Source organism: Dasypus novemcinctus, chromosome 9, assembly GCF_030445035.2.
Source record: "Dasypus novemcinctus isolate mDasNov1 chromosome 9, mDasNov1.1.hap2, whole genome shotgun sequence".
Classification (NCBI taxonomy): Eukaryota; Metazoa; Chordata; class Mammalia; order Cingulata; family Dasypodidae; genus Dasypus; species Dasypus novemcinctus.
In genome coordinates, this window is record NC_080681.1 from 50,308,451 (window position 1) to 50,335,528 (window position 27,078).

The following is a 27,078-nucleotide window of genomic DNA, read 5'->3' on the forward strand; positions in this document are numbered from 1 at the left end:
CCTAAGGACATATATAAATAAATATTTCAGTACATTAATGTTGTCCCTGTGAGATTTTTGTGGTTGTGTATTGAAAAGCAATCTGCAACTGCTTCTCCCCAAAATGTATTTTGTTATTTATGCTACCATTTCAGTGGAAAGTCTGTAAATTGTTGAAACAACCGTTTACATTTCTGGGTAATGTTTTTTATCTTAGTTTTTTTTTTTTAATTAAAACAACAAAAAAATGAGTAGATTGCTGCTGTAGTTGAACTACATCAAAGTATTTTTATATCTTTTTCCAAATATAGAAGAGTTGTTACTAAATTAGAAAGGACAGTTACGTAGTTTTCAAGGTTTAGGAAATTATTGGTCAGACACTTCAACAGCCTTCACAGTCTGTTTAAATGATTGACAGGACATTTTCTTTGCCCCCTAAAGCTATGAATTCTTTATTTTTTCTTATTCTTGAACTGTAGTAGTTCAGAAAGGACATTATGGGGTCAGAGTTTTGTTATTACTTTTTTTTAGACAATTCCGTTTTCATAACTTATATGCTAACAAAGGAAAAATTATAAGGAATACTGGCAGTATGTTTTGATGAAAGGCATGTGCATCACTGAAATGTTAACTGTATAGCAAATAACCTTTCATAATCTGTATCAGTATTTTTCTGATTTATACTACTTTAATAACTGCCGCTGCATTTATTTTATTTTTGCCAGTTTATAATGTTTGTGTTCTCTTATAGATGTTTTTAACTGGTACATATTTTGAGTTAAGATGAATGTATTAAAGCAGCATCATATCAGTTTTGTTTATTCGATTTCTAAAATGTGCTGATCCTTTTAAAACTCCTGCTTATCTCTACAACAAAGAAAAATATTCAAAAATACTGCCTTCATTTTCACACACAGTGCTGAAGATGCTGCAAGCACCAAATCATAGCTCATAAAATCAGGTCCTGAGATAGTTACCCATAAAGAGGAATCCTTTGAGTGTATGCCATTGGTGAGCCGATGAGCATGGACCATAGAAGGGCTCAATGTAGAAGGTAAAATTGGCAAATCATAATTGAGAAATATGAAATGTATTCCCATACATAATATGGTATAGGGTGTAATGTACCTGCTTTTGATCACTTTTCATTTTAAAGTGTTATTCACTTGATCTTAAATGTTCCATGAACTGTTAAATTTCTTAAGTTATGTAGCTACTGCACCACATTTGTGTGTGTGTGTGTGTGTGTATGTGTGTGTTTTAGCAGTCAATGATAGGTATGTTACAATTGATAATATAAAAAGGTTCTTTAAACCTTAAGAGCCTGCCAAGTTTTGGTTAGTTGTAGTTTGCATTTTTATAAAAGAAAATACAGGTGAATGCTGATACTGAGGCATTGTTTCTTCTGTCTCATGGGAATCTTTATTCATTATCATTAAGCCTTCACTGATAATGGCGCTAATCTTAACCACTGAAATAAATGGAAAGCAGCAAAGGTGAGCCAGTTGATTTGATTGCAGTGGATGTTAGGAGTATTAGAAACAATATGTTTAGTTTAGATTGAAATTGAACTGATTTATTTTATTTAGCACTTAAAAAACTTGCCAATGTTTTGCTTTTTTAAAGATAACTTAGTGTGGTGATACTCAGAATTAATTGGTTTGATGTTTCTTTTAGAAGTGAGACATATACTTTTAATACTAAAACTAGTAATTTGATACTAGTAGTTTATAAAGATTGTAAAATTATATCCTTAAATATCTTGATAGTTAAATCATAAGGGTGGGTTTGGATAGGAGTAGTAAAGTACCCGATAAGGGAAACAGGAATATATTCAAAAGTAATAACATTTCATTTGTTTGAATACCCTGTCAGGAGAACCAGGACTACCTAGAAAGTTATCTGTTACTAGAATATAATGGTGTAGAATTTTCTATTCAAATTAGGATGTCTTATTTTCTGCATATTTTGCCTCATTTTAAAATGCATTTTAACAATACCTAGTTAAAAGGTCATTTTGATTCTGCAAATAACCTTATTTTTTGTTTAGTAAGTCACTTGAGTTTTCTTCCCATGGTATAAATTTTAGAGGGTTTTTTTTTTTTTTTAATTTTACTTGGTGCTTTTAAGCAGATCCCACGGTTTTATTTTCTTCAGTGATACCCCTATAGAAACTCTTAAATGTATTTGCGCATATATATATATTTTTTTCTTATGCATGCTCGATGCATTTTCGTCCTGAGAAAAGTGTTCTCTACAGAAACTACCCGAGTGTAAAAAGAAGATTGGCTTAAAATGGCTACTGTGATGGGAACAGTGTCTTAGGGAGATGCAGCTTGGACTTGAGGTAAATTGAATACTTTACAAACTGTGGTTTAGAGCTTGCTTTAATGGCATTGTATGTAAAAGGGCACATGATTGTTGTAATTTTGTATTGATTATGGTTTCCTCAATTAAAAATAAATGTACACTGATGAATATTATAAAGGAGTGTTTTTGTCTCTTTTCCACATAAAATCCTTGATAAGAATTTTATATTTGACTTTAATTACAAGCTTATTGTGGAAACCTTCTTTCTTTTTCTTTTAATATTAAATGGAGAAAAAATTTCTTCACAAGCTTTACCTAAAGACCTTTTTTTTTAAATACAGAAGTTATTATGGGTTTACATTGAAAATAAAATTGTCTTCCAGAAATTAAAATATAAAATAACTTGGTAACAGAACATGATATCGAATTATTTACAAACATTTTATTTAAATACCAGAATTTAAAGTAGAAGATATGCCATTTTTCATAAATCTTATCCTCAGGTCTTGAAAGTTTCAATGTTTTTTTCCTGCACAAACTAGCAATACAAAGTTTTCTCATTAAAATATATTTTGTTCAGGCAAAATTACAACATAAATTTGCTTCACAACATTACACATTTGAAAAATACATATTTAGTAGTCTCATCACTCAGAACTCTGTATAGGCAGTGTGGTTTCTATCAAATTTTTCTGGCAATTACTTCTTGAAAGTCACCGTGCTCCTCGTTTCCCATAAAAGGATTTATCTCTCCAACCCACCCAATTACATCTGCTTGATAGAAAGACATTGGAACAACTACCAAAATGATTGTACTGTTCAGGAAAAAAAGCCCACTCAAATTGGTAACTTCTCCATTCACTACATTCCAGCTATTTCAAACTAATTTTAGGTAAATAGTGTGTAAGTCGCATTCATTCATGCATTTTATTCTCATTATTAGGATAATTGTTGTAAACTCATGGGAAATGCACAGCCTTTGTAATAGGGTCCAGTAGAATAATTGAGCAAATTTCCCATTTCCCCCATTAAAAACACATTTTACTGACTATTTTATGGTAGGCTAAAGAATTTGGTGCTCATTTGGAAAGGAAGAAGGTATTCTTTAGAGGAGCTTGTGTTTTGAAGACTTATGAAAAGGAATAAGAAGTCAACAGTGGCACTTCTGGATTCCTTTTTTGGCCCCGTCACAGAAAAGATGGATGTAGTAAGAAAGTTGAAGAGACAGAGAAAATTCCGGGGAGAAGGGAAGAGGGCTAGTAGTCATCAGCTAAAAAACAGAAGAAGAAAAGTGATTTTTTTTTTTAAAGGAAATTATTTTTAAAGAAGGATAAAAAATTATTAAAAGAATAATTAATTCTTACTTTCAATGGTAAGAATACAGGTACTAGCTGCAGAACCTTTATTGTTGACTGCTTTACACATATACTCTCCTTCATCTTCTGGGAAAGTTTCTGGTAAATAAAGGCAGTAAGTTTCTCCTCTTTCAATATATTGATAGTCCTCTCCATCCTGCAATATTTCTCCTTCAAACCACCATGTAATTTCTGGTTTGGGTTCTCCTGTTACTTTAACAGTGAATCTAACTGGTTCACTATCTACAACTGATGTGTTTTTTAGAGGCTTTCTGAACCACGGAGCTCCTGATTTCATTGGTTCTTCATCTTCAATAGTGGAGCCATTTACGATGCTACTTTCTTCTTCCTCCTCTTCTCTTTTCTGTGTTAAAATAGCGAGCAGATCGGCTTAAATTTATAATAGCATTTTTTTCAGAGCTTATTCAATGTATTACATTAAACAAAATCAGGATAGTGGTTTAGTTACAGAATTTTTAAAATAAATGTATTTAAATATATATAGGTATATGCTTACTACAAGGTACATTTTATCAGACATTCTAGTAACTTGAAATGTGGTGGTTTTTTTTTTTTTGAAACCTGTATTTTTATCCTTCAAAAGACTTTATGGTTTTGCATCTGTTGAATATAAAGGATATATGTAAGCCCTTGTACCTTCTGTAGTGCTGCATCAATTTCCTTCTGTTCAAACTGCATGCGTAGTAACTTTTGTTCTTCAATTCTTCTTTGTTCTTCTTCTTCTCTTGCCTTAGCCATTCGTTCAAATCTAGCTTTCATATTCACTTTATGAGTAAATGGAGCCTCACTTTTCTTTGCAGGCTTGATATCAACATCGTCTTCCTTCAAGAAAATGAACCAAGTTAACAATTGGTCATTTTCTAGAAACCAGTAAGAATTAAAACCTTAAGAGAGCTGAAGGTGTCAATTACAGACCACAGAATAATTACACTTGGTATGCAGATTTTTACTATTCAGGAAGAATGACAAATTTGTATTTATGAAACATAACAATTAGAATCATCTCCCTATATAAAGAATGCCCTGCCAATTCTCACTGCTTGTTATTGATAGTACTGAATAATAAGATGGAGAAATTATATTTTAATAATTGCTGAAATATTTCAAGAGTCCAGAACTTTTTACATACTACATCATAAGAATGTAAGAAAGCCCTATTCTGATTCTCAGTTCATAATTTTTTTTCCTTCCTTACCCTTCTTAGTTAAGAGAAATGTGTCCTTGAGATTAATTCCATCCAATAAATTTTTTTTTTAAAGGAAGTACAGGGGGTTGAACCCAGGACTTCATATATGAGAAGCAAGCACTCAACCACTGAGCTACACCCATTTCCCAACAAGACTTTTTTTTGGTCAAAATGTCAGGAAGCATATTTAGAGCTAGAAAAACAGGGACAGAGAACTGATGAAGAGACTATGGCTGGAACTCAGTGAAGTGAAATTTGAGTTATCTGTTTAAGGGTGAGAGCTGGAAGTCATAGAAATTATCAAGGGAGTAATTGAAGTGCAGTTTAAACAAATTTCCTAGCATGAGTCTAGGAAAAAATTGATAAGGTCATCAGTGGCCTTCAAAAGCAGTTTTATGGGAGTGGGTATAGTAGTTTGAGTGCCTGCTTCCAATGTACAAGGTCTTGGGTTCAATCCCTGGTATCTCCTTAAAAAAGTTTTTTTAGTATAATGGTGTTAACATACTAGGAAGGAAAAAATCATGGTTTCTAAAACACTAGTTGTGATTGACACTTTTTCTGAATTACTTAGGCTTTTGTGGGTAAATCTGGGAACCTCATGGGTTACTTTTCACAGTCCTATGGGAAAATTGCAACAGGGAACCACAGTCCAACTACATGAGGGACTTTAATAAGTTCATACATTAATTGCCTATATAAGTATATTAGGGTTCTCTAGGAAAAGGGAATCAACAAGATATCCGTCAATAGTATGCACACAAGTCAGGTTCTGCAGGCAGGCTGCAACCAGGGGCTGCAATCAAAGTCCAGTGAAGGTTCTTGATGAGTTCTGGAAGATGTCTGCTGTCCAAAGACAAGCTGGGAAATTCTGTCTCAATGCTGCAATCACGGGCATTCAACTGATTGGATTAAGCTTCGCTCATTGCGATGGCAGTCTCCCTGACTGATGTAATTAAAACTAGCTAGGATTTACCGCTGCAGTAAAGTCAATGGTGAGTAAAGGCATAAATGCCCTTCTATTACAGTGAGCCCAGAGCTTGTTTGGCCAAACAACTGGGCACAATTACCTGGCCAAGGTGACACAATAGCCTAACCATCACAATAAGGAAAATCTTGGTTCATGGGATGTTCGAAGAAAGCAGGATGGTTTCTGATTCTCCTGAATCAGATTTTTATTTGGTTTAATGTTGGAATATCCTAGAACATCAGAAATAACCAGGTAACTGATAAATTATTTGTGCATTATTTTACGTTCAATTGATTAAAAATTCTGTCCAGGCACATTTATTTAATCATAAAAACAAACTCAAATATTTGTTTCTCCAATGTTTAGGCAGATGAGATGAGTAAGTAAATGCAAATTGGTTAAATGACATGACCAAGGTCTTGTTAATGAAGAAAATGGAAAGGAAAAAAGATATATTCACATCTCATAAAATCCCATATTTTTTTTTACATTTAGCATTGGTATAGTACCTTCTTTATCTTTGCTACAAAAATATACAATAGTGCCATCCACAGTTTATAGATTAGTTGTATTTTTCCCATGTATTACCATATTCTCAAAACTGTAATAGAGGAACATTCATTGTTTTATTAACTACAGTCCTCATCTAGCATCAAAATAACTTTCACAGTCCCTAGATTTTCTTATGTTCACTTTTTTTGTTTTGTGGGTTTTTAAAAAGATTTATCCCCCCCCCCCCCCCCCCCCCCCGCCCCGGTCTGTTCTCTGTGTCTATTCGCAGTGTCTTCTTTGCTTCTCTTCTGTTGTCAGTGGCATGGGAATCTGTTTCTTTTTGTTGCATCATCTTGTATCAGCTCTCTGTGTGGGTGGCGCCATTCCTAGGCAGGCTCCACTTTCTTTCGCGCTGGGCGGGTCTCGTTACGGGGCGCACTCCTTGCGTGTGGGGGCTCCCCTATGCAGGGGACACCCCTGCGTGGCAGGGCACTCCTTGCGTGCATCAGCACTGCACTTGGGCCAGGTCCGGCCAGGTCCACCCAGGTCAAGGAGGCCTGGGGTTTGAACTGCAGACCTCCCATGTGGTAGACTGACGCCCTAAACACTGGGCCAAGTCCGCTTCCCTATGTTCACTTTTAATTAACTTCCCTAGACTACCTCTTTCATCCACAAACATCTATAAATCAGTGGAGTTCATTATAACGTGTTACTATCAACTACCAATCTCTACATATTTACAATCAACTTTATTAAGCATTCTATATATATATATTTTTTTAAGATTTTTAATTTATTCTCCCCACCCCCTTTACCTGCTCTCTATCCATTTGCTGTGTTCTGTGTCTGTTTGTATTTGTGTCAGCAGCACCAGGAATCTGTCACCTTTTGTTGCACCATATTGTGAGAGCTCTCTGTGTGTCTGTGTGCTACTCCTGGGCAGGCTGCTCTTTCATGCCAGGCTGCTCTCCTTGTGCGTGGGGTTCCCCTACGCCAGAACACCCCTGCATGGCTCGGCACTCTTTGTGCCCATTAACACTGCGAATGGGCCAGCTCACCACACGAGTCAGGAGGCGCTGGGTGTGCACCCTGGACCTCCCGTATGGTAGGTGGATGCTCTTATCAGTTGAGCCAAATCCACTTCCCAACATTCTATAATTTTAGCATCAGCTCTCCTCAACCCACAATCTGTCTCCTACTAACCTATATTCTGTAGTTTAATTATCTGTTTACTCATCGTATTTAGTTTATATCAGTGAGACCATACAGTATCCACCTTTCGTATCTGGCTAATTTCACTCAACATAATAATCCTCAGGGTTTATTCAGGTTGTCGTATGCATCCCAAGTTCATTTCTTCTTACAACTGAATAGTATTCCCTTATGTATATACCACAGTTTGTTTATCCATTCATCGGTTGATGGATACTTAAGTTGTTTCTTTTAGTAACTGTAAATATTGCCACTATGAACATTGGTGTGCAAGTATCTGTTTGCATCCTTGCTCAGTTCTGAATATATTCCTAGAAGTGGGGCCTTCCCTCTTTAATTGCAATTCTTACTAAGTCTCCACACTTGGCTCACATATTTTCTTAGTCTTGTTAAATCTGTCCTTGGTATACTGACTACATCCTATGTGATTCTATAACCCAAAATACATACTCATCCCTTAAAGTAGTTTCTATACACACCCCATTAGTCTAAGCTTCTTGAGAACACACACTGTATCATATTTCCTTGTATATTCCCAAAACAGCACAGGGCCTGACATAAATGTTAAAAAATAGAACAGTGGTTGCTTTTAGCAATGGGTAAAAAGGTTTGTCTACATCTAGCCTGGGCTCTACATCCTTACATCTTACTATATGTCACATGATTTTCAGATGCATATAAAATTGACTAATGGATATTTGATGTTCCACAGCATTTCCATTAGTCTAAAATAGCTTGTGAGCTCTTTCTTCCAAACTCTTGTATTCCCATATTCCCTGATGTTATTATATGCCCAGTCACTTTGGTTCTACCCTCTCCCTCTCTAGCACAATCCCCAAATCCTGCCAGTTTTGCATCCTAAATGTTAATCTGTCCTCCCCATTCCAACTGTGCTTCAAATCCTCATAAGGCCTTCCCTGACCATCCTGTACAAAACAGTAACACATGCTTCCTATTCTGTCCTTACCCTGCTTTGTTAATCACCTTTAACTTTTATTTATTACCACCCAATAATTGTTTTTCATTCTCTCCCCTACATCCCAACCTACATATTGAATTGTGAGTGCCACATGAGCAGGGACTACAGGGTGTCATTGATGTAGTAACAGTGTCACTATTTGTCCTTGGAACATGGTAGGCATTAAAATAATTTTGTAATGCATATGTCCAAAGTCATCTTTAACTTCAGCATGATCTTGGTATAAAAATACCTATCTGATACATCACTTCATTAGTGACATTACAGGTTTTCTCTTGATTGCCTATTTTACTAAATGCCACTGAATGTTGGTGTGACTGAGCAGATCGTATAGGCTTTATGGGCCTTCGGTTTTTTTTAATTTTTAATTTATTATTAAGATAAAATTCACATACCGTAAGATAAACTCGTGTAAAATATACGATTTAGTAGTTTTTAGTATAGTCACAAAGTTGTGCAGCCATCACCATTAATAATTCTAGAACATTTTATTTCTTATCACCCCAAAAAGAAACCCCACACCTGTTCACTTCCCTATTTCTCCTTCCCCCTGCCTTGGTAACCAGTAATATTTTTCTATCTCTATACATTTGCTATTCTGAACATTTCATATAAATGGGATCATATAGTATGTAGGCTTTTGTGAAGGTTCATCCAAGTTTTATCATGGATTAGTACTTTATTCCTTTTTATGACTGAATAATATTCCATTGTTACCACATTTTGTTTATTCAGTCATCAATTGACATGGGTTGGTTCCACTTTTTGGCTATTAATAGTGCTCTCTGAATATGCACATATAAGTCTTTGTGTGGATTTATGTTTTCATTTCTCCTGGAAACATTCCTAGGAGTTGAATTGCTGCATCATGTGATAACTTTATATGTTAACATTTTGAAGAGCTACCAGAGTGTTTCCCCCCACAGTGACTGCTACATTTCACATTCCCACCAGTAAAATAAGGGTTGCAATGTCTCTGCATCTTTGCTAACACAGCAAACTTCATTTTATGTTTTGAATAGTTTGTCTTGTTACAGAGCATAACTTAAACTGATTTATCCCAATTTTGATTCCTCACTTTTAACATAATCTTATTTTAAGGTTAATATACCTGGGTTCTACTGATTCAAACTAAAACAGGCCAATTAAACACTTCAGGACTATTTTTGTTAGTGCAAACCATTTGATGTGCACTGTAGGCTTTAACAGAGATATAATTTTGAAACAATGTTAGGAAGTCTTTCAAAATACCTTCAAATCTTATTGTGCCTTTGATATTTAGTTGCTAGATTATTACATTCACCCATAGTTAGGTGTAAGTACAAAAACTTCAATGTGTTGGGAAGCAGATTTGGCTCAACAGATAGAGCACCTGCCTACCACATGGGTGGTCCAGGATTCAAACCCAGGGCCTTCTGACCCGTGTAGTGAGCTGGCCCACGTGTAGTGCTGATGTGCGCAGAAGTGTCCCTCACGTAGGGGAGCCCCACGCACAAGGAGTGCACGCTGTAAGGAGAGCTGCCCTGGGCGAAAAAAGTGCAGCCTGCCCAGGAGTGGCGCTGCACACACGGAGAGCTGACAGCAAAATGACACAACAAACTGAGACAGATTCCCGGTGCCACTGACAAGAATACAAACGGACACAGAAGAACACACAGTGAATGGACACAGAGAGCAGACAACTGGGGTGGGGGAGAAGGGGAGAGAAAAAATCTTAAAAAGAAAAAACTTAAAAAAAAAAACTTCAATGGCAATGTTATTTCTGTTAAATTCATTACTATATCATAAGTACGTTAAATGTCAAAGAAAGGTACCTCATGAAAGTGTTCTGCTTCTCTCTCTTTAATTTCAAGGTCAATTGCTCTTCTTCTTGCTCGTTCTTCTTCTATTTTTTTCTGTATTTCTTTTTCAGACAACTGTCCAATTTTTTCAAACTTGCTTTTTAGATTTTTAGCTTGAATAGAGCCACTCCTTTTTAATTTGATTAATTCTTCATATTCTTTGCTAAGTTCGAAAGTTTCATTTTCTTCCTCTTCCTTCAAAAAGATTAATATTTTTATATAATGAATAACAAATTAATTCATATACCATCTAAAAAGTGTGCACTGTTTCTTAGCTGAAGTAAAAATAGAGCTTATATAACCTCCTTAAGTGCAATGCCTAAATTTACTAGTAAAACAGTGCTAGAAATTTAAGGTTTTGATAACATTCCATTTAAAATATTTTTTGTTGGGGAATGTGGTTCAAAACCCCACTTAACATTCCATGATACCTGCTAAAACTAAATATGCATGGCAAGATTAACTTATACTAATTGTAAGAATTGTTGAAATGTCTGGGGGGAGAGAGGCCAAGAAACACAACTGAAAAACTAGGCTAGAAGTCAGATACGAGTTCTAGTTCTAGCTCTAATACCAGATGTCCCTTTGCCTAGTCACTTAACCCATTGGGCTTTCTTCATCTCTAAATAGAGCCAGAGTATCTCTCAAATTCTCCCTGTCCTTGATGTTATGGTAGTTAATAAGGTTAAATATCACTCTCAATATTCAAGCTAGGGAAGTAGACTTGGCCCAATGGAAGGGCATCCGCCTACCACATGGGAGGTCCGTGGTTCAAATCCTGGGCCTCCTTGACCCATGTGGAGCTGACCCATGCACAGTGCTGATGAGCGCAAGGAGTGCCGTGCCATGCAAGGGTGTCCCCTGCATAGGGGAGCCCCATGCACAAGGAGTGCACCCCATAAGGAGAGCCGCCCAGCGTGAAAGAAAGTGCAGCTTGCCCAAGAATGGCACCACACAGAGAGCTGACACAAGATGATGCAACAAAAAGAAACACAGATTCCTGGTGCTGCTGATAAGGATAGAAGCGGTCACAGAAGAACACAGCAAATGGACACAGAGCAGACAACTGGGGGGAGTGGCAGGGAAGGGGAGAGAAATAAATCTTTAAAAAAAAAATACTCAAGCTAACTTTTTTTTTTAAAAGATTTATTTCTCTCCCCTTCTGTTCCCTGTGTCTGTCTGCTGTGTGTTTTTCTTTGTCCACTTCTGTTGTCAGCAGCACAGGAATCTTTCTTTTTGTTCCGTCATCTTGTGTCAGCTCTCTGTGTGTGCGGTGCCATTCCTGGGCAGGCTGTACTTCCTTTCACACTGGGCAGGTCTCCTTATGGGGCGCACTCCTTGCACATGAGGCTCCCCTACGCAGGGGATACCCCTGCGTGGCACGGCACTCCTTGTGCGCATCAGCACTGCGCGTGGGCCAGCTCCACACAGGTCAAGGAGGCCCAGGGTTTGAACCGCGGACCTCGCATATGGTAGACGGACGCCCTAGCCACTGGGCCAAGTCCGCTTCCCCAAGCTAACTTACTTAAGCATTTCCACAAATATACTCTGGTTGAACCCCTACATTACATTCCTCTACATATCACTTGTATCCTCAATTACATAATTTTCCAGGACAGAAAAGAAGGCAACCAAAATTGGGCTCTAATTTATTATGCCATTTTCTCTCAAGTACTTCTTTTATTCTGGTTCCTTTCCTTTGACTTCATAATTTATTATTATTAGTCCTTTGCAAGACTTCTTAGGCTAAACAGTAATCTTATGATATGGAGTGGATATTACAAGTATTCCTGGTATCCTTTCCCTGGAAAAAAAGAAAAGCTGAATTTCTAGACTGAGTAGAAATTTTTTAAAAAATGTAAAGGGGAGGGGCATCTGAGTAGATGATGTGATATGAGGTTTCATTTCTTGACTTAATCATGGGGAAAAAAGAACTTACTCCTTGATAGTATCTCCCATCTGTTCTATGTGGATGAAAATATGTAACTCCTAAATTAGCAGAAGCTGACACATTTATTGTAGAAATGTATATATCCTATCACAACATTTTAAAAATCATCTGATCAAAATGAATCAACTACTTAGTTACAGTCTAGGTGATCTTGGAACTGACATGCTGCTTAGTTTGAAAACCACCAAACAAACTGATATAAGTCAGTAGCACTGACAGTTAGTTACTCACTACCATATATTAATTGCATCTCAATGATATACTAAAATATATTCTATATTTTATTTACTAGACAATTAAACAATTTGCTTTCAGCTTCCTTTACAAAATAAATAGAATTAAACCTTTTTAAAGGCTAATATATTTATACATTTATATTTATTTATATTTATCCAGTATTTATATTCTCAAGGGCCGGGTACATAAATTGCATGTCCCTAGCCAGGGCAAGTAAGTAAATCTTCCTTCAGGCCCACTGCTCCAACCCATGGCAAACAGGCAACTTGCAAGGGATTGCAACCTCTGCATAGGGACACACTTGGTTCCTAGATAAGGGGTTGGCAAGAAGCCACCATCAAGTCACTTGCCAAAAGCACAGTGACACAGTCACAGTATTGTCTTGCCCCAGGAAGTCACGGGGATGCACTCTGGACGCCAACTTTGCACATTAACATGCAGGTCCTTGCCAGTGGCCAGGAGTGATAGTGGAATGTGGGCTGCTCCCACCTACTGCCTATGCAACCAGGTTAGCATCCCAGGTGCAGGTAGAGTCCAGGTACAGGAAGGAGAGGGTTAGGTCCCAGGGCATCAGGAGGTGGGGAGCAAGCTGCTGAGAATCCATACTGGGGAGGCAGGAAGGCAGCAGGAGGCAGGGGTGAAACAAGGCTCCAAACCTCCAGTGTATGTTCCACTGTCCAGTCAGTCTTCACTTACAAAACACATATTTAAAGACAGAATAGTAAGTCCAAGAAGATGACTACAAAGCATTAAACTCAAAAAACAAAAAGCATTAAACTCCAAGCACAGGGCCCTTCTGGGCCTGAAGTCCTGTGTGACTAAACAGTTTGCATGCCATGAAACTGGGTCTTTATATCTATGTACACATACACACAAACACATTAATTCATATTAATACTAGAGAAACCATACTAAGCTACTTGATTTAACAGCATCAAAGTTCCATCTTAGGAAAATTTAGTAAAAACAAAAAGACTTGCCGAATTCTGATTTTCCTATTAACACCCACCATACTCCTGTAGTTCTATTATTTTCATTAAATTTATCAGTATAATTGTTTCAAGGAAAATAAGTTACATGGGTACATTAAGTATTATAGGACAGCAGTTCTCAATCATGCTGTGCACACACACAAGTATGAACTATACAAGAAGGAATATTTGCTTAAGGTACTATAGCAATATCTCAAAAATCCTTTTTTTTTTTTTTAAACTTGGAAGTTAGAGGTAGGGTTATAGCTGGCTAGAAACTGCACATAACTATGCGGAAGCCTGTACCACATAAGTGCCTCATTGTAGTATGTTGTGTCCTTTAATAATACAGGGTATTTTGTAGGGTAATATATGCAAAATACTTAGCTCAGTAAATATTTGTGGAATATAAATATGTTTCTTAAAATAACTTACTTCTCCCATTTCTTGTCTCAGTTGTTCAAATTCCTGTTTCTCCATTTCTAGCTTATGCTTCCGTTCCTCCTCTGTTCGTCGTTTTTCTTCTTCCATTTTTTGTTTTAATAATTCTTCAAAATTAATTTCCAGTTTTCCCGGTGTAAGAGATTCTTGAGAGATTGTTTTATACATCTCTTGGGAGTCATCATCTATTACCTATTTAAAATTAATTTTTATTACTCTTGCCAGAATGATACATAATAAGGAAATATTTCTTGTAGAAACAGATTACTTACAGTACAAAGATTTCACATTGAACTAGAAATCAGGAAACTTAATTTCTAAAGTATAATGCAATAAACAAAGGAGGAATTGTTAGAAAACATAAAACTGAGGTATTTTCTGGTTATAGAGGAAATGCTGACAATCTATTCTCCATTGGAATGAACACAAATACTTTGGACCTTATGCTATGAATAATTTGAATTAAACATTATGTTCTACCGAGAACATTTTTATTTGCTGTTAAGCTAATTTTAAAGAACTACTAAAAATTAATACCTACTGAGAGCTTAACTTACACCAGGTGCAGTTTGAAGCATTTTATATGTATTGATTTATTTAGTCCTGTAACCCTATGAAGTAGATATTATTAATATCCTCATTTTACAGCTTAGGAAACTAAGGCACCGAAAAGTAACATCTAATGTCAACACAAGTACTAAGTGACAAAGCTGAGGTTCAAAACTCCAAAAATCTTTGTAATATTAGAAGTATTTATTTAGACTGTCTTTTTATAATTTTATGAAAACTATTTATTCTGTCATCTTGTTGTGACCTTGGGCAATTTATCTAGCCTTTCATAAATCTGAGTTTATCTGTTGCAACTTTCATAAAGATTGTCATAAGGATTACATAAAGTTCAGACACTGCAGAATGCTTGATACCATAGTAAGCACTCATATGGGAGTTTTATTACTTTTTCTTTTTTAAAGATTTATTTATCTCCCCTTCCCACCCCCTACCCCGGTTGTCTGTTCTCTGTGTCCATTTGCTGCGTCTTTGTCCACTTCTGTTGTTGTCAGCAGCAGCACGGGAATCTGTGTTTCTTTTTGTTACGCTATCCTTGTTGTGTCACTCCGTGTGTGCGGTACCATTCCTGGGTGGGCTGCACTTTCTTTCGCGCTGGGTGGCTCTCCTTATGGGGCGCACTCCTTGTGCATGGGGCTCCCCTATGCGGGGGACACCCCTGCGTGGCAGGGCACTCCTTGCGCGCATCAGCACTGCGCATGGGCCAGCTCCACACAGGTCAAGGAGGCCCAGGGTTTGAACTGTGGACCTCCCATGTGGCAGACGGACACCCTAACCACTGGGCCAAGTCCACCACCGCCGGGAGTTTTATTACTAAATTATCACCCCCTGTATATAGGCAATTCCTAAGTTGCAAATAGAGATTTTGCTCCAAGTTATTGACTTGGAATAAATTTTACCATGGAAAACAATAACCTAATTCTATTTTTCTATTTCCTGAAGATATATAATACATAAGCCTTTGGTCTAGATTGTGAACTTGTGGTTGACATAGGGGAAAGAAAGAGGAATGAGGTAATTATTTATTTGATCCAAGTTTTATATATGACAGACTTTGCCACAGAACCAGCCCAACTCAGGAATGTTTAAATGGTCTTCCAAATCAAGGATTGCAAAATAAAAATTTTTTTTTAAGATTTTATTTCATTTATTTAGCCATCACCTACCCCACCCCCACCCCCGTGGTGTTTGTGCTCACTGCCATCAGCTGCACAGAGGCGCGGGCTGTCAGCTCTATGTGGTGGTGTGGGCCAGCTTGCCTTCACCAGGAGGCCCTAGGAGTCAAACCGGGGGCCTCCCATATGTTAGACGGGAGCCCAATCACCTGAGCCACATCTGCCTCCCAAAATTTTATTTTTATTTTTTTTTGGAGGTATCGGGGCCAGGGATTGAAACCTGGATCTCACATGTAGGAAGCCTGAGCTCAACCACCAAGCTACACAGGCTCCCCTAAAAATTTTTTTTAAATTTAATATATGAGTTAACTGAGGTATAGTATGAAATTCTGATACTTAACCCTGGATAAGAGAACAACATCTTTTACCTATTACAAAAATATTTGTAGGAAATTTTGAAAAAAAACTTTATTTTGGTTAAATGCAGTTTCCCTTCCCTGTACTTTTTGCCTTAGTGAGTCATGATAAAAACACAGTTTAGTAAAGTGAAAAATTGGAGGCTGGTTGTCTTAAAAGTCTGCCTTCTGATCTTTACAGCTATTTCTCTTCTACCACTTCTGAACCTTCTTGTTCTCTAAAAGTATGTGGTTTCACAATGTTTGTAGAGTTTCTATGTAGAAACTACTTATGAATCAGGTATTATCTAAGAAGTAGAAGATAATTTTAATTTTGCTGTATCCAAAATATTTATTGGAGGTCTATTAAGCTAGGTATGTGCCATATGCTTGATGGAAAAAAGACAGTTCTTAGCCCCACTGAGAAAGCCAATAAGCTATAACAAAACAGCATTAGTGCTGTGCTAAGGTAGTATTAAATGCTGTAAGAATACATAGAAGGAGCACCTATCTGAAATGTGTATTAATAGGAACTACTTCCCAGAGGAAATGGAATAGATGCAACAAGATAGGGCATAGGTGTTTCAGGCAGCATTTCTCTAGGCCCAGAGGAGAGCATAGCACTTTGGAGAATGGGAAAGAAATTTCGTATGTCTGGAACAAAAATGGCAGGTGAAGGAAGAATTAAGAAATGTAGCTAGAGATTTATGCAAGGGCAAGATTATAAAGTAATTTGTTTTAAAAGTTTCTGGATTTTTGCTTAAGTGGAGTGGAAAGATACTAAGCAAAAGATTAACAAAGTAGTAACAATTAAATTTGCTTTTTTTCTTCTTTTTAAGGAAAGATCACTTCTTGCCTCATAGGGAAGTATACATTACAGGCAAGAAATCAAGTTAGTTAGGAATTGGCCCCAAGCAAAGGATAATGTGACCTGGATTATAGTAGCAGCAGTGGCAAATGGGGGGAAACTTATAGATTGTAGTGTTTTAGAAGGAAGAATAAATGAGACAGTGATTGATTGTATGTGAGATATGAATAAGAAGATAGAGATGTATAAGGCTTCCAAGTTTCTAATTTGAGGATCTGGGTGGGTGATAAAGCCTAACAAATACTTGGATATATGAGTCTGAAGCTCACCAAGAGATAGAATCTGATTATGGTATCACTGAAGCAGAAAAAAAATGTTTCAAAAAAGGAGGTGGAGTGCCTGCTTTGGCAGCACAAATACTAAAAAGGAGGTGGAATATTCAAGTGTCAAATTATATAAAATAAAGCTGGCCAGAAAACTATATTTTACAAATATTAAAATGGTACAGGAAGGGGGAGTGGCTCAAACAGTTGAGTGCCTGCTTCCCACATGGGAGGTCCCTGGTTCGGTTCCTAGTGCCTCCTAAAAACAAACAACCCAAAATCAACTAGCAAACAAATGAAAAAACCCAACTCCAAACTAAAAAACCATCTCAGGGGAGCCAATGTGGCTCAGTGGTTTATCGCAGGCTTCCCACATAGGCAGTCCAGGGCTCATTCCCTGGCCCAGTATCATTTAAAAAAAAAAAGGTACAAGTATAACTATGACAGTTAACTTTGGTATCAATACCGAGAAGTGATAGGTGAGCACTTGGGGGAGTTAAATAATTCTGATTAAAGGACTTTTGTAATTTAATATATATTTGATGGGATGAAAATTGTAAAGAAAGAGAGGAAGGGAGGAATGAGGGAGGAAAGAAGAGGGGAGTGGGACAGAGAAAGGAGAAAAGGGAGAGAAGGGAAGGAAGAACCCTACTCCCTTAGATATTCAGTCCTGGGAAATGTATCTTCCCAGAGAAGGAAGATAATATTCAATTTTCTATGCCTGGGATGGCAATTAGTCAGAACCTTCTCAATAATGCATTGAAGCAAACACCTTCAACCAAGTAGCATAATTCCATAGAAGACTTTAAAAATCTATTTGTCTTTCTACTCTTATCACAAATTCCTGAAGTAGCAGGATATTCCCCCAAAGTGCAGTGATTTCTATTAACATACTTTTAAGAAGCTCAATCTTATGGCATTCTCCAGTTTGGTTCTGTCTTACCATGCTCCTTCTGGCTTCAGCAAATGCCTTCTTCTCTTCCTCTATTCTCCTTCTGGCTTCTTCTTCTGCTTTCCTTTTTTCATCTTCTCTCCTCTGCCTTTCTATTTCTTCAAAACTAAGTCTGAGTTTACCAGGACGGTACTCTTTAAAATTTTTTTCTGTGTCTTGGTTTTCCTCCTCTTCATTTACCTAACCAAAGAAGCGGTTTATTACTAAGATTTGAGATTCATCAAATACAGTAATGAATTATCAATCAAAAGGCATAGAGTCATCCACTTCACACAGGAATGTTGCTTAATATGCTAGACCAAAATCCCCTGCCTTCTATATGATAGTGCTTAAATCTGTGGAGAAATTCTAAATAAAGATGTACTCAATTTTAGTAAAACTTATCAAGCAAGGCAAAATTTTAAATAGGTAAGATGGAGTATTTATATTTTTTTAAATTTTATGCAATCATTTAAGATTTCCATTAAACATTAACTCTCCCAGAACAAACATAAATATGTGTGAGGTTAAGAGTCAAGTATACCTACACAGAATCTTTTTGGTAGTAAAATAAAGTTCTCATTTTATCATTTTTATGGATTTCTTACTATGAACTCTGGTGCTTTTCTTTAATCAGATAAAAGGTTATATCTGGAACTACTTTTATAAAATTCAAATTTTATGACAAATGAATATTTGTTTCTCTTCATTAAACTGAACCACCAGTGATATATAAAATGTGTAGATATTATACAACTATAATTACCCTCAAAGTAATACAATTTTCAGGAAATATCTAGGAAATTAAAAGTTTTGAGGTATAATCCTTAGAGATGATCAAGAAAGTCCTGTTGGTGTTCTATTTAAAAATTCTTACTAGATTTGGAACCAGTGTTTTCTTACTTCTGATTTTAATTTTACTGATAAATCTATTAATACCATAATAATGAGTTAATCTTTTTTAAACCTTTAGTATATACCAGGCACTATTTTAAGTGCTTTCCTCATTTAATCTTCATAACACACTAAGAAGTAGGCATTATTATTTTCAACATTTTACAGATGAGAAAACTAAGCTGTAGGTTAAATAACTTTCCTATGGTTATACAGTTAATAAATGCTAGATTCAAGATTTATCTGAACCAGGCAGTATGGCTCTAAAATCCATGGTTTTAATCACTGCATTATATACATTTATATGGATAAGTGCATATTCTATGATAAACTGTAATTTTGAAATATTCAAACATTTGAAAAACTGGACTGAAACCACACAAATATACTTATGATTAGATTTGAAGTGTGCTATTCCCATATCATTAAATACAGTATAGGCCAAATTAACAAATGAGAGAAACCAGGTTTAATGAATATTTTGCATATTAATGACAATATATAAAACTAAAAATGAAATTTTAAAGTATATTGGAGAGTAAAATGCCCCAATATGTAAACTAGAAATCAATACAGACACATTTATATGAAATTTGTATACAATTTCAAAATCAGGCCTTTGCAGATAGGAAATTTACTTTATGAAAATGAACCTTATCTAAAGCCAGCTACCTTCCCCAATATTAAATGTAAGGTTTAAAAATGTCTTTACCATTTGTCGCCTTGCTTCTTCAAAAGCACGCTTCTCTTCTTCTAAACGTTGTCTTGCTTCTTCTTCAGCTTGCCTCTTTCGATTTTCTTGTCTTTGTCTTTCCAGTTCTTCAAAAGTTAATTTCAGTTTTCCAGGGGAAAGTGATTCCTTTTTTGCCTCACTTTCCATTTCATCATCCTAAGAAAACATTATGAAAACCCATCTGTGAATCATAAAGGGAAATGCTGCTAACTAACTTAAGTATTTTGATTTGTTCCTTAAAATTTTTTTTACCATGACCAATGAAAGACACTTTGCTTCCTTGAGGGAGCGTCGTTCTTCTTCATATCTCATTCTTTTATCTTCTTCATACTTAATCCTTTCTTTTTCTTCTCTTTCTTTTTCTAAATCCTCAAAATTCTTTTTTATTTTTCCAGATGTCTTGTGTGATTTGACAGGTACCACTGTCACAAGTAGTGAATCATCTCCTTCCTGTTTTATAAAGTAAATAGTTAGCATATTCTTCTTAGCCAAAATGTGGTTTTCACTGGATTTTCCCTCCATCGTTGGTGAATTTCATTACATTGCTACTGAAGTTTTTATGAAGAAAAAAAATGTTTTTTACAGTTTATCATTAAATATCTCTTTCTCTAAATTGTGCATTGAGTTAATCTTATTGAAATCCATTGCTGGCAAGGTATAAGAAGAACGCTATTTCCTAGAAAGTGGTGTTAATCCAGCTGTTCAGGTAAGAAAACTGCAGTGGCATTGTCTGAATCTAGCTCTCCGTGCACTAATCACACAAAAAGTTAATGTGCTTGTAAGTGAGTATACTCCAAATCAATTTGATGGTGAATGAATTCAGTTTAGCTTATCAAAAAGTTTCTCCATATGATTTTTCTCTTTATGCAAGTTTTTCAATACTTAATAAAAATATTTACTGAAGTAAAAACCCACAGTATTTCCAAATGATTTATTAAAATACATATATTACAGATGAAAATCTTTGGTGTTTAATCCTGTTAAAATTTTTAACATTTGGTTTTTTTTTCATTCATTTTAATTAGTTCTATTACATAATCTATTGTTGCCTCCTCATTTAAAAAAAATAAAATAAAGAGCTATAATATGCAACTTATCCCCCTAATATAAAAATGCTTCCAATTTATGTAGATGCAGTTTTAGGTACACCATCAAATTGTTTGATCAATTTTTAATTTTTAATTTCCGTGTTAGATTAAAAGGGATGGCTAAAATTTTCATCATTGGTGAATATTACTTCATAGTAGTAGATACTGTACTCTATACTAGTATGTGATAACCAAAAAACAAATAATCAGGAACTCTGAAGAAAGAAAACCAAAGATGAAAAACTTTATTCTTAAAATGTTAGCTTTCAATAATCTTCACTGTTAGTGACAGTCAAGAAATATATATAGTCTTGGCAGAGTATCTCAAACTGAAACTAATGATACTTGTCTTTCTAATTTCACTATGAAAGCAAAATCATACTTTTCTTTAAAAACACACTATAGTATATGAAAGTACAACAGTATGATCTTGCTTTGCAAATCATTGGGTCTTTTTGTTGTTATTGCTATAGTTATAATAAAAAAGTAAAAACTCCATTTTTTCCTTAAATTAAAAGGTAATTTGTGAATCAGATAATTTTAGGTGAATGTTTCATTAAAGGAAATGTCTGTTTACCTCTGATGCTGATTCAGTTCCCGTATTGTTTATGTCCTCAATCTAGTGAATGAGAATTTCGTATTATTACATTACATCGGATTTCTGTTTTTTGGTTTTAAACATACAACTGAAAAGGTTTTTAGTTGTGATTTCTGGCAATTTCCCAAATTTATAATTTTTGAAATATTTTTGTTGCTCCACATTAAGTCAATAATTCCTTGTAAATGGAGATTAAGCCTTATATTAGTTTTTATATTTTAATATCAATATCCAGGGAATAGCATACTAAGAAAAAATTAAAATAAAACCTACCTTTGTAATCGTGGAAACTGAATAATGGGCCAAACTCTTATGCCCTGAATGTGATTTTCAAGCAGCAATTATTAATTTAATTAGTAATTTAAACTGAGATAAACAGAAACATTTCCCCATTCTCTCTCCCTGCCCCAGCAAAAGGAAACCTGATCATTAGCAATCAAATAGTTGTCTAATTTTTTTTTAAACACTGCACTCTTTTTTGTCTTTATTAATATTACATTCAAAAAATATGAGGTCTCCATATACCCCCCACCCCCCACTGCACTATTTTTTAAGATTTATTTATTTCTCCTCCCTCCCCTTATTGTTTAGCTTGCTGTCTGTTCTTTGTATATCCATCTTCCTTTTTTTGGAACTGAACCCAGGACCTCCCATGTGGGAGGGAAGTGCCCAATTACTTAAGCCACCTCCACTCCCTGTTTGTTGTGTCTCTTATAGTGATTCCTTGCTGTGTTTCTTCATTGCATCATCTCACTGTGTCATCTTGTTGTGTTTGCTGTACTAGCTTGCTGTCTTGCTTGCCTTCTTTAGGAGGCACTGGAAACTGAACCCAGGATCTCCTAAGTGGTAGGCAGGTACCCAGCTGCTTGAGCCACATCTGTTTCCCTGACTGTTTACATATAAATATATGGCAAAATATAACTGATATAATAATAATGTAGGGTGAAAGATGAAGTCTTTCACATGGCCAGTTTAGAAGAGAAAATAATTCTGGTAAGTCATTTGCTCTATATTTTAACCAGATTTAAATAGAAAAGGCCCTCCTTCAAAAGAAGGAGTTCAACTTAGCCAATACACATAAGAAACATCATTAGGTTAGCTTGAGGGGTAGGCTAATGTATTTAAACTGAAAAATGAGAGAAAAATGATTTCTATAAAACAACCTTGTTTTCAGATCTCAGGAAAAGGAAGCAAAAAGCAATGAGAAAAATTAGAAAGTAGTATTTCCTATTGTTTATTTGCTTTTTAGAGCTATTTCAAAGGTCTGGAAGTTTATTCCTTATGCAGTCTAAGGAAATTTTCTTGGGTGTTGGCTCATAGTAGGAGCTGGGCTGGTTAAGTACCTGCTCTCTTATCATTCCACTTTTCTGCGTTCTCTGTCAAAGAAGAAATAATACATTTTATAAATACACCCAAAATCTTGAAAAATAAATTTCATAGTTTATTTTTAGTAGTTTTGTTCAGAATAAATAATTTTATTACATTGATTTGCTGTGTAAGTGGTAATGAATTATAGGGTTTTATTGAATAGTATATTTTGCTAAGAAAATTCTTAATGGATCTATAATAACTACAAAATTACTTCTGTTCAAAAGAGTACTGATAACAACTCTACAAATCACATTAATCTCTCTCAAAGGAGATATGGTAAGAAGTCAGGCATTGAGAGTATAAGGTGTAGAGAAGAGAAATTCTAAATTTCATGACCCCCAATTTCTTTTTCTTGCTGCCACAACCTTCCCAGCTATTTATCAGCTCCATCGTAAGATAATAAACTATATTTGGAATTTTGGCTTTTATTGTGGGGTTTTTTGTTTTGATTTTTCTTCTTTGCTCATTTTAAACCATTACCAAAAAAAAAAGAAGAGTACTTTTTCCCCATTGGATTTCAACAGACAAAAAAGAAGATGAATTTGTCTAACAGAACATGGATGATAGTATATTCACAGAGAACTGAGATACTGAGATGTTCAGTTATAGTGTTGGTTTTCAGAAGTCACCACTGAAGAGCTGTTTCCCAACTATTTCTTTTGCTTTAAGGGAAAAAATCCCTTTGCTCCTTCTCAAAGCAAATTCTTCTTCCTTCTCCTTTTAACATATCCTCCCCTACCAATAATTTCTTCTGTTTTTCTAATTTGGTGGACTTTAGCCTTATTCATCAGGGTATCCTCAAAGATAATCAGATAATATAAAATCAAGTTTCCCTGCCAAATTTTAATGACCATCCATTCAGTCACCACCCTACCCCTCTCCTTCAGGAATCCCTACTAAAGCATGTCTGTATATGGACTTTACAAGACGATTTTGCAAACAAAAACTCTTTCTTCTTGACTACCTATCCAATACTTTACTCTTCATATTCAGTGATACATTAAATTATATTAGACTTTAATGGTAAATGTACTTAATTAGATTTTAAATTAGGCTTTCCATATTTGCAAGATGAATATTATTAATAGTTTTATTTTGTTCTAACTACATATTCTTTTTTTTTCAGATTTATTTTATTTCTCCCCACCCCCTCATTTTTGCACTTGCTGTGTCTATTCATTATGTGCTTGTCTTCTTTTTTTAGGAGACCCAGGAACTGAACCTGGGACCTCCCATGTGGGGGGGGGGGGGCGCCTAATCGCTTGAGCTATCTCCACTCCCTGCTTTTTTGTGTCTCTTGTTGCATCATCTTGTTGCACCAGCTCACGGCACCAGCATCACGTCAGCTTGCTATCTTGCTCATCTCCTTTAGGAGACACTGGGAACCAAACTGGGACCTTCCGTGTGGTAGGCAGGAGTTCAATTGCTTGAGCCACATCCACCTCCTTTCATATTAATTAATTAATTAATTGTTATTTTTTCTCCCATTTCCCCCCCCCAGTTGTCTGCTCTCTGTGTCCATTCGCTGCATGTTCTTCTGTGACCACTTCTATCCTTATCAGCGGCACTGGGAATCTGTGTTTCTTTTTGTTGCGTCATCTTGTGTCAGCTCTCCGTGTGTGCGGCGCCATTCTTGGGCAGGCTGCACTTTCTTTTGTGCTGGGTGGCTCTCCTTACAGGGTGCACTCCTTGCGCGTGGGGCTTCCCTACACAGGAGACACCCCTGCATGGCAGGGCACTCCCTGCGTGCATCAGCACTGCTCATGGTCCAGCTCCACACAGGTCAAGAGGCGCGGGGTTTGAACCGCGGGCCTCCCATGTGGTAGACAGATGTCCTATCCATTGGGCCAAGTCCGCTTCCCATATTCTTAATAGGTCAAAAATTTCATTAACCAGAATTCTATGGCATCTGACCATGTAGCAGGTATCTAGGGGTTATTAAAGAAGTGGTTCTCTATATTTTTCATCATCATATTTTGTTTCTTTATCTGAGTATCTTATGTCTTTATCATATTCAAATTCACTTCTTTAAAATACACATAGTTTTGTTTTGTTTTTTGAGAAACCACTGCCTACATTTTTAGTTTTTGGAATTGTAATGGATCTTAAAGTCGAGAAAGTAATCAATGCTGAAAAAGCATGCAAGAGTTAAAAGAAGTGGAGCTAACTCTATGTACTATTTGTACATGGGGTCACTATTTGTCACAAAATACCAGATTGTTTATAATTTTATTCCCTTGTGAAATTCCATTGCAAAATGAATACTCATTTTTGATGACTGGAGGTGGCAGTAGTAAAGTGTATGCCATCCTTTCTTCAGATAAGAGGACAAAGTAATAAATACAGGACATTCCCATTCTTTTTTTTTTTTTTAAGATTTATTTACTTACTTATTTCTCTCACCTTACATCCCATGCCCCCCCACCCCTTGTTGTCTGCTCTCTGTGTCCATTTGCTGTCTGTTCTTTTGTGTCTGTTTGCATTCTTGTCAGTGGCACTGGGAATCTATGTCTCTTTTTTGGTTGCATCATCTTGCTGCATCAGCTCTCCATGTATGCAGTGCCACTCCTGGGCAGGTTGCACTTTTTTCACATGGGGTGGCTTCCCTTGCAGGACACACTCCTTGCATGTGATGCTCCCCATAACTCCTGTGTGGCATGGCACTTCTTGTGCACATCAGCACTGCACGTGGGCCAGCTCACCACACGGGCCAGGAGTCCCTGGGTTTGAACCCTGAACCTCCCATATGGTAGGCGGACACTCTATCAGTTGAGCCAAATCTGCTTCCCTCCCATTCTTTTTCACAGTTCATCCGACATATGTCATCATTTGCTACTTGTACTATACTAGTGGTTATTTGAAAAATCAGATTAAACAGATATCTTTGACATGCAGGTATGGTATATGCTTTGCTTTTATTGTCACTTCTTTTTAGAAAGTTAGTGGAAACTGAAGGTATCATAACTAATAGATTTGAAGCACTTAAAGAATAGGCAAAAAAGCCAGGTACAATCCCCCAATAAAAATTGTGTTTAAAGAGAAAATAACAGAATAAAGGCCATGCTAGGATATTTGCTAAGCAATACCTGAAAGAAGGAGGAGAAACTAAAATGGTATGGTATGATTTACTTTATATATATGGGATATTAGGTGAAATATTAAGTATTAATAACTTACTTTGTACTGGGCACTGTTTTGACTCCTTTGCATTTAACTCATATTGTCTTATTAGCAATTTTAAGAGATAAATACCATTATGATCTCATTTATCTCAATACATTGATTATCTCTTTTTTAAAAAAGTTTTATTGTGATAACATTTATACCCTGTAACATTTCCCACCTGAATTGCTTTCAAATATACAATTCAGTGGTGTTAATCACACTCACAATGTTATGCTACCATCACTATCATCCATTACCAAAAGTTTTCATCACCCAAACGGAAACTATTATTAAATTCCCACTCTCCACCACTACCCCCACCCCTAGTACCCTGTATTCTACTCATTGATCACCTCTTTTTATCTTGCAGTGGGGACCAAGTTGAAGTACATCTTCAACCTGTTTTCTGTCATCTTTTCAACTCTTTCACTACTGATAATTTGTAATATAACACAAATATCAATTTCAATATCAATATCAATAATCAATTCTTTACTTCATAAAATATAATTATGACTATTAGAAATTCAAATTGCCATGTCATTATAATTATTTATCCTTTTGAGAGATTAGCTTTCCCAGGGAGTTTGGTCATATTCCTGAGTATTTTTTTTTTTTTTTTAAGATTTATTTATTTATTTAATTCCCCCCCTCCCTCGGTTGTCTATTCTCTGTGTCTATTTGCTGTGTCTTGTTTCTTTGTCCGCTTCTGTTGTCGTCAGCGGCACGGGAAGTGTGGGCGGCGCCATTCCTGGGCAGGCTGCACTTTCTTTCGCGCTGGGCGGCTCTCCTTACGGGTGCACTCCTTGCGCGTGGGTCTTCCCTACGCGGGGGACACCACTGTGTGGCAGGGCACTCCTTGTGCGCATCAGCACTGCGCATGGGCCAGCTCCACATGGGTTAAGGAGACCCGGGGTTTGAACCGCGGACCTCCCATGTGGTAGACGGACGCCCTAACCACTGGGCCAAGTCCGTTTCCCATTCTTGAGTATTTTTGAAATACTTATCAACCTCTTAGTTCTCATGCTTTAAGCTAAAATGTACAAGAATTCTAAGTTTGTTAAAAGAATATGTAAAAGCATAGTGTTAATACTTTTCTCCCTCCTAATTTATCCTCTAGGCTGTGGGGATCAGTAATGGCTATAGGA

The 27,078-nt window shown here is 36.2% G+C and overlaps 2 protein-coding genes across 16 annotated transcripts in view; one reads left to right on the forward strand and one right to left on the reverse strand.

The window, feature by feature from the left end:
* The window catches only part of FUBP1 (far upstream element binding protein 1), an 87,381-nt gene that overhangs the window by 30,949 nt on the left and 29,354 nt on the right, over positions 1 to 27,078 (forward strand). For 8 of the 11 annotated variants that reach the window (XM_058303311.2, XM_058303314.2, XM_058303312.2 and 5 more), the window contains one exon: positions 897 to 2,466. The exons of 2 other annotated variants lie outside the window; for them this stretch is intronic. In XM_058303311.2, the coding sequence (XP_058159294.1) occupies positions 897 to 927 (31 nt within the window). In that variant the 3' untranslated portion in view covers positions 928 to 2,466. Of the gene's footprint in view, positions 1 to 896; positions 2,467 to 27,078 lie in introns of those variants that run through there. One more of the 11 variants, XR_009187176.2, reaches the window with a different exon arrangement.
* The window catches only part of NEXN (nexilin F-actin binding protein), a 58,064-nt gene continuing 33,697 nt past the window's right edge, over positions 2,712 to 27,078 (reverse strand). For 2 of the 5 annotated variants that reach the window (XM_071217330.1, XM_058303310.2), the window contains 9 exons: positions 21,374 to 21,415; positions 19,961 to 20,158; positions 19,688 to 19,864; positions 18,094 to 18,282; positions 13,937 to 14,134; positions 10,316 to 10,537; positions 4,302 to 4,487; positions 3,654 to 4,008; positions 2,712 to 3,559 (listed from right to left, as the gene is read on the reverse strand). In XM_071217330.1, coding sequence (XP_071073431.1) covers positions 3,546 to 3,559; positions 3,654 to 4,008; positions 4,302 to 4,487; positions 10,316 to 10,537; positions 13,937 to 14,134; positions 18,094 to 18,282; positions 19,688 to 19,864; positions 19,961 to 20,158; positions 21,374 to 21,415 — 1,581 coding nt within the window. In that variant the 3' untranslated portion in view covers positions 2,712 to 3,545. Of the gene's footprint in view, positions 3,560 to 3,642; positions 4,009 to 4,301; positions 4,488 to 10,315; positions 10,538 to 13,936; positions 14,135 to 18,093; positions 18,283 to 19,687; positions 19,865 to 19,960; positions 20,159 to 21,373; positions 21,416 to 27,078 lie in introns of those variants that run through there. The other 3 variants (XM_058303308.1, XM_058303307.1, XM_071217329.1) reach the window with 2 other exon arrangements.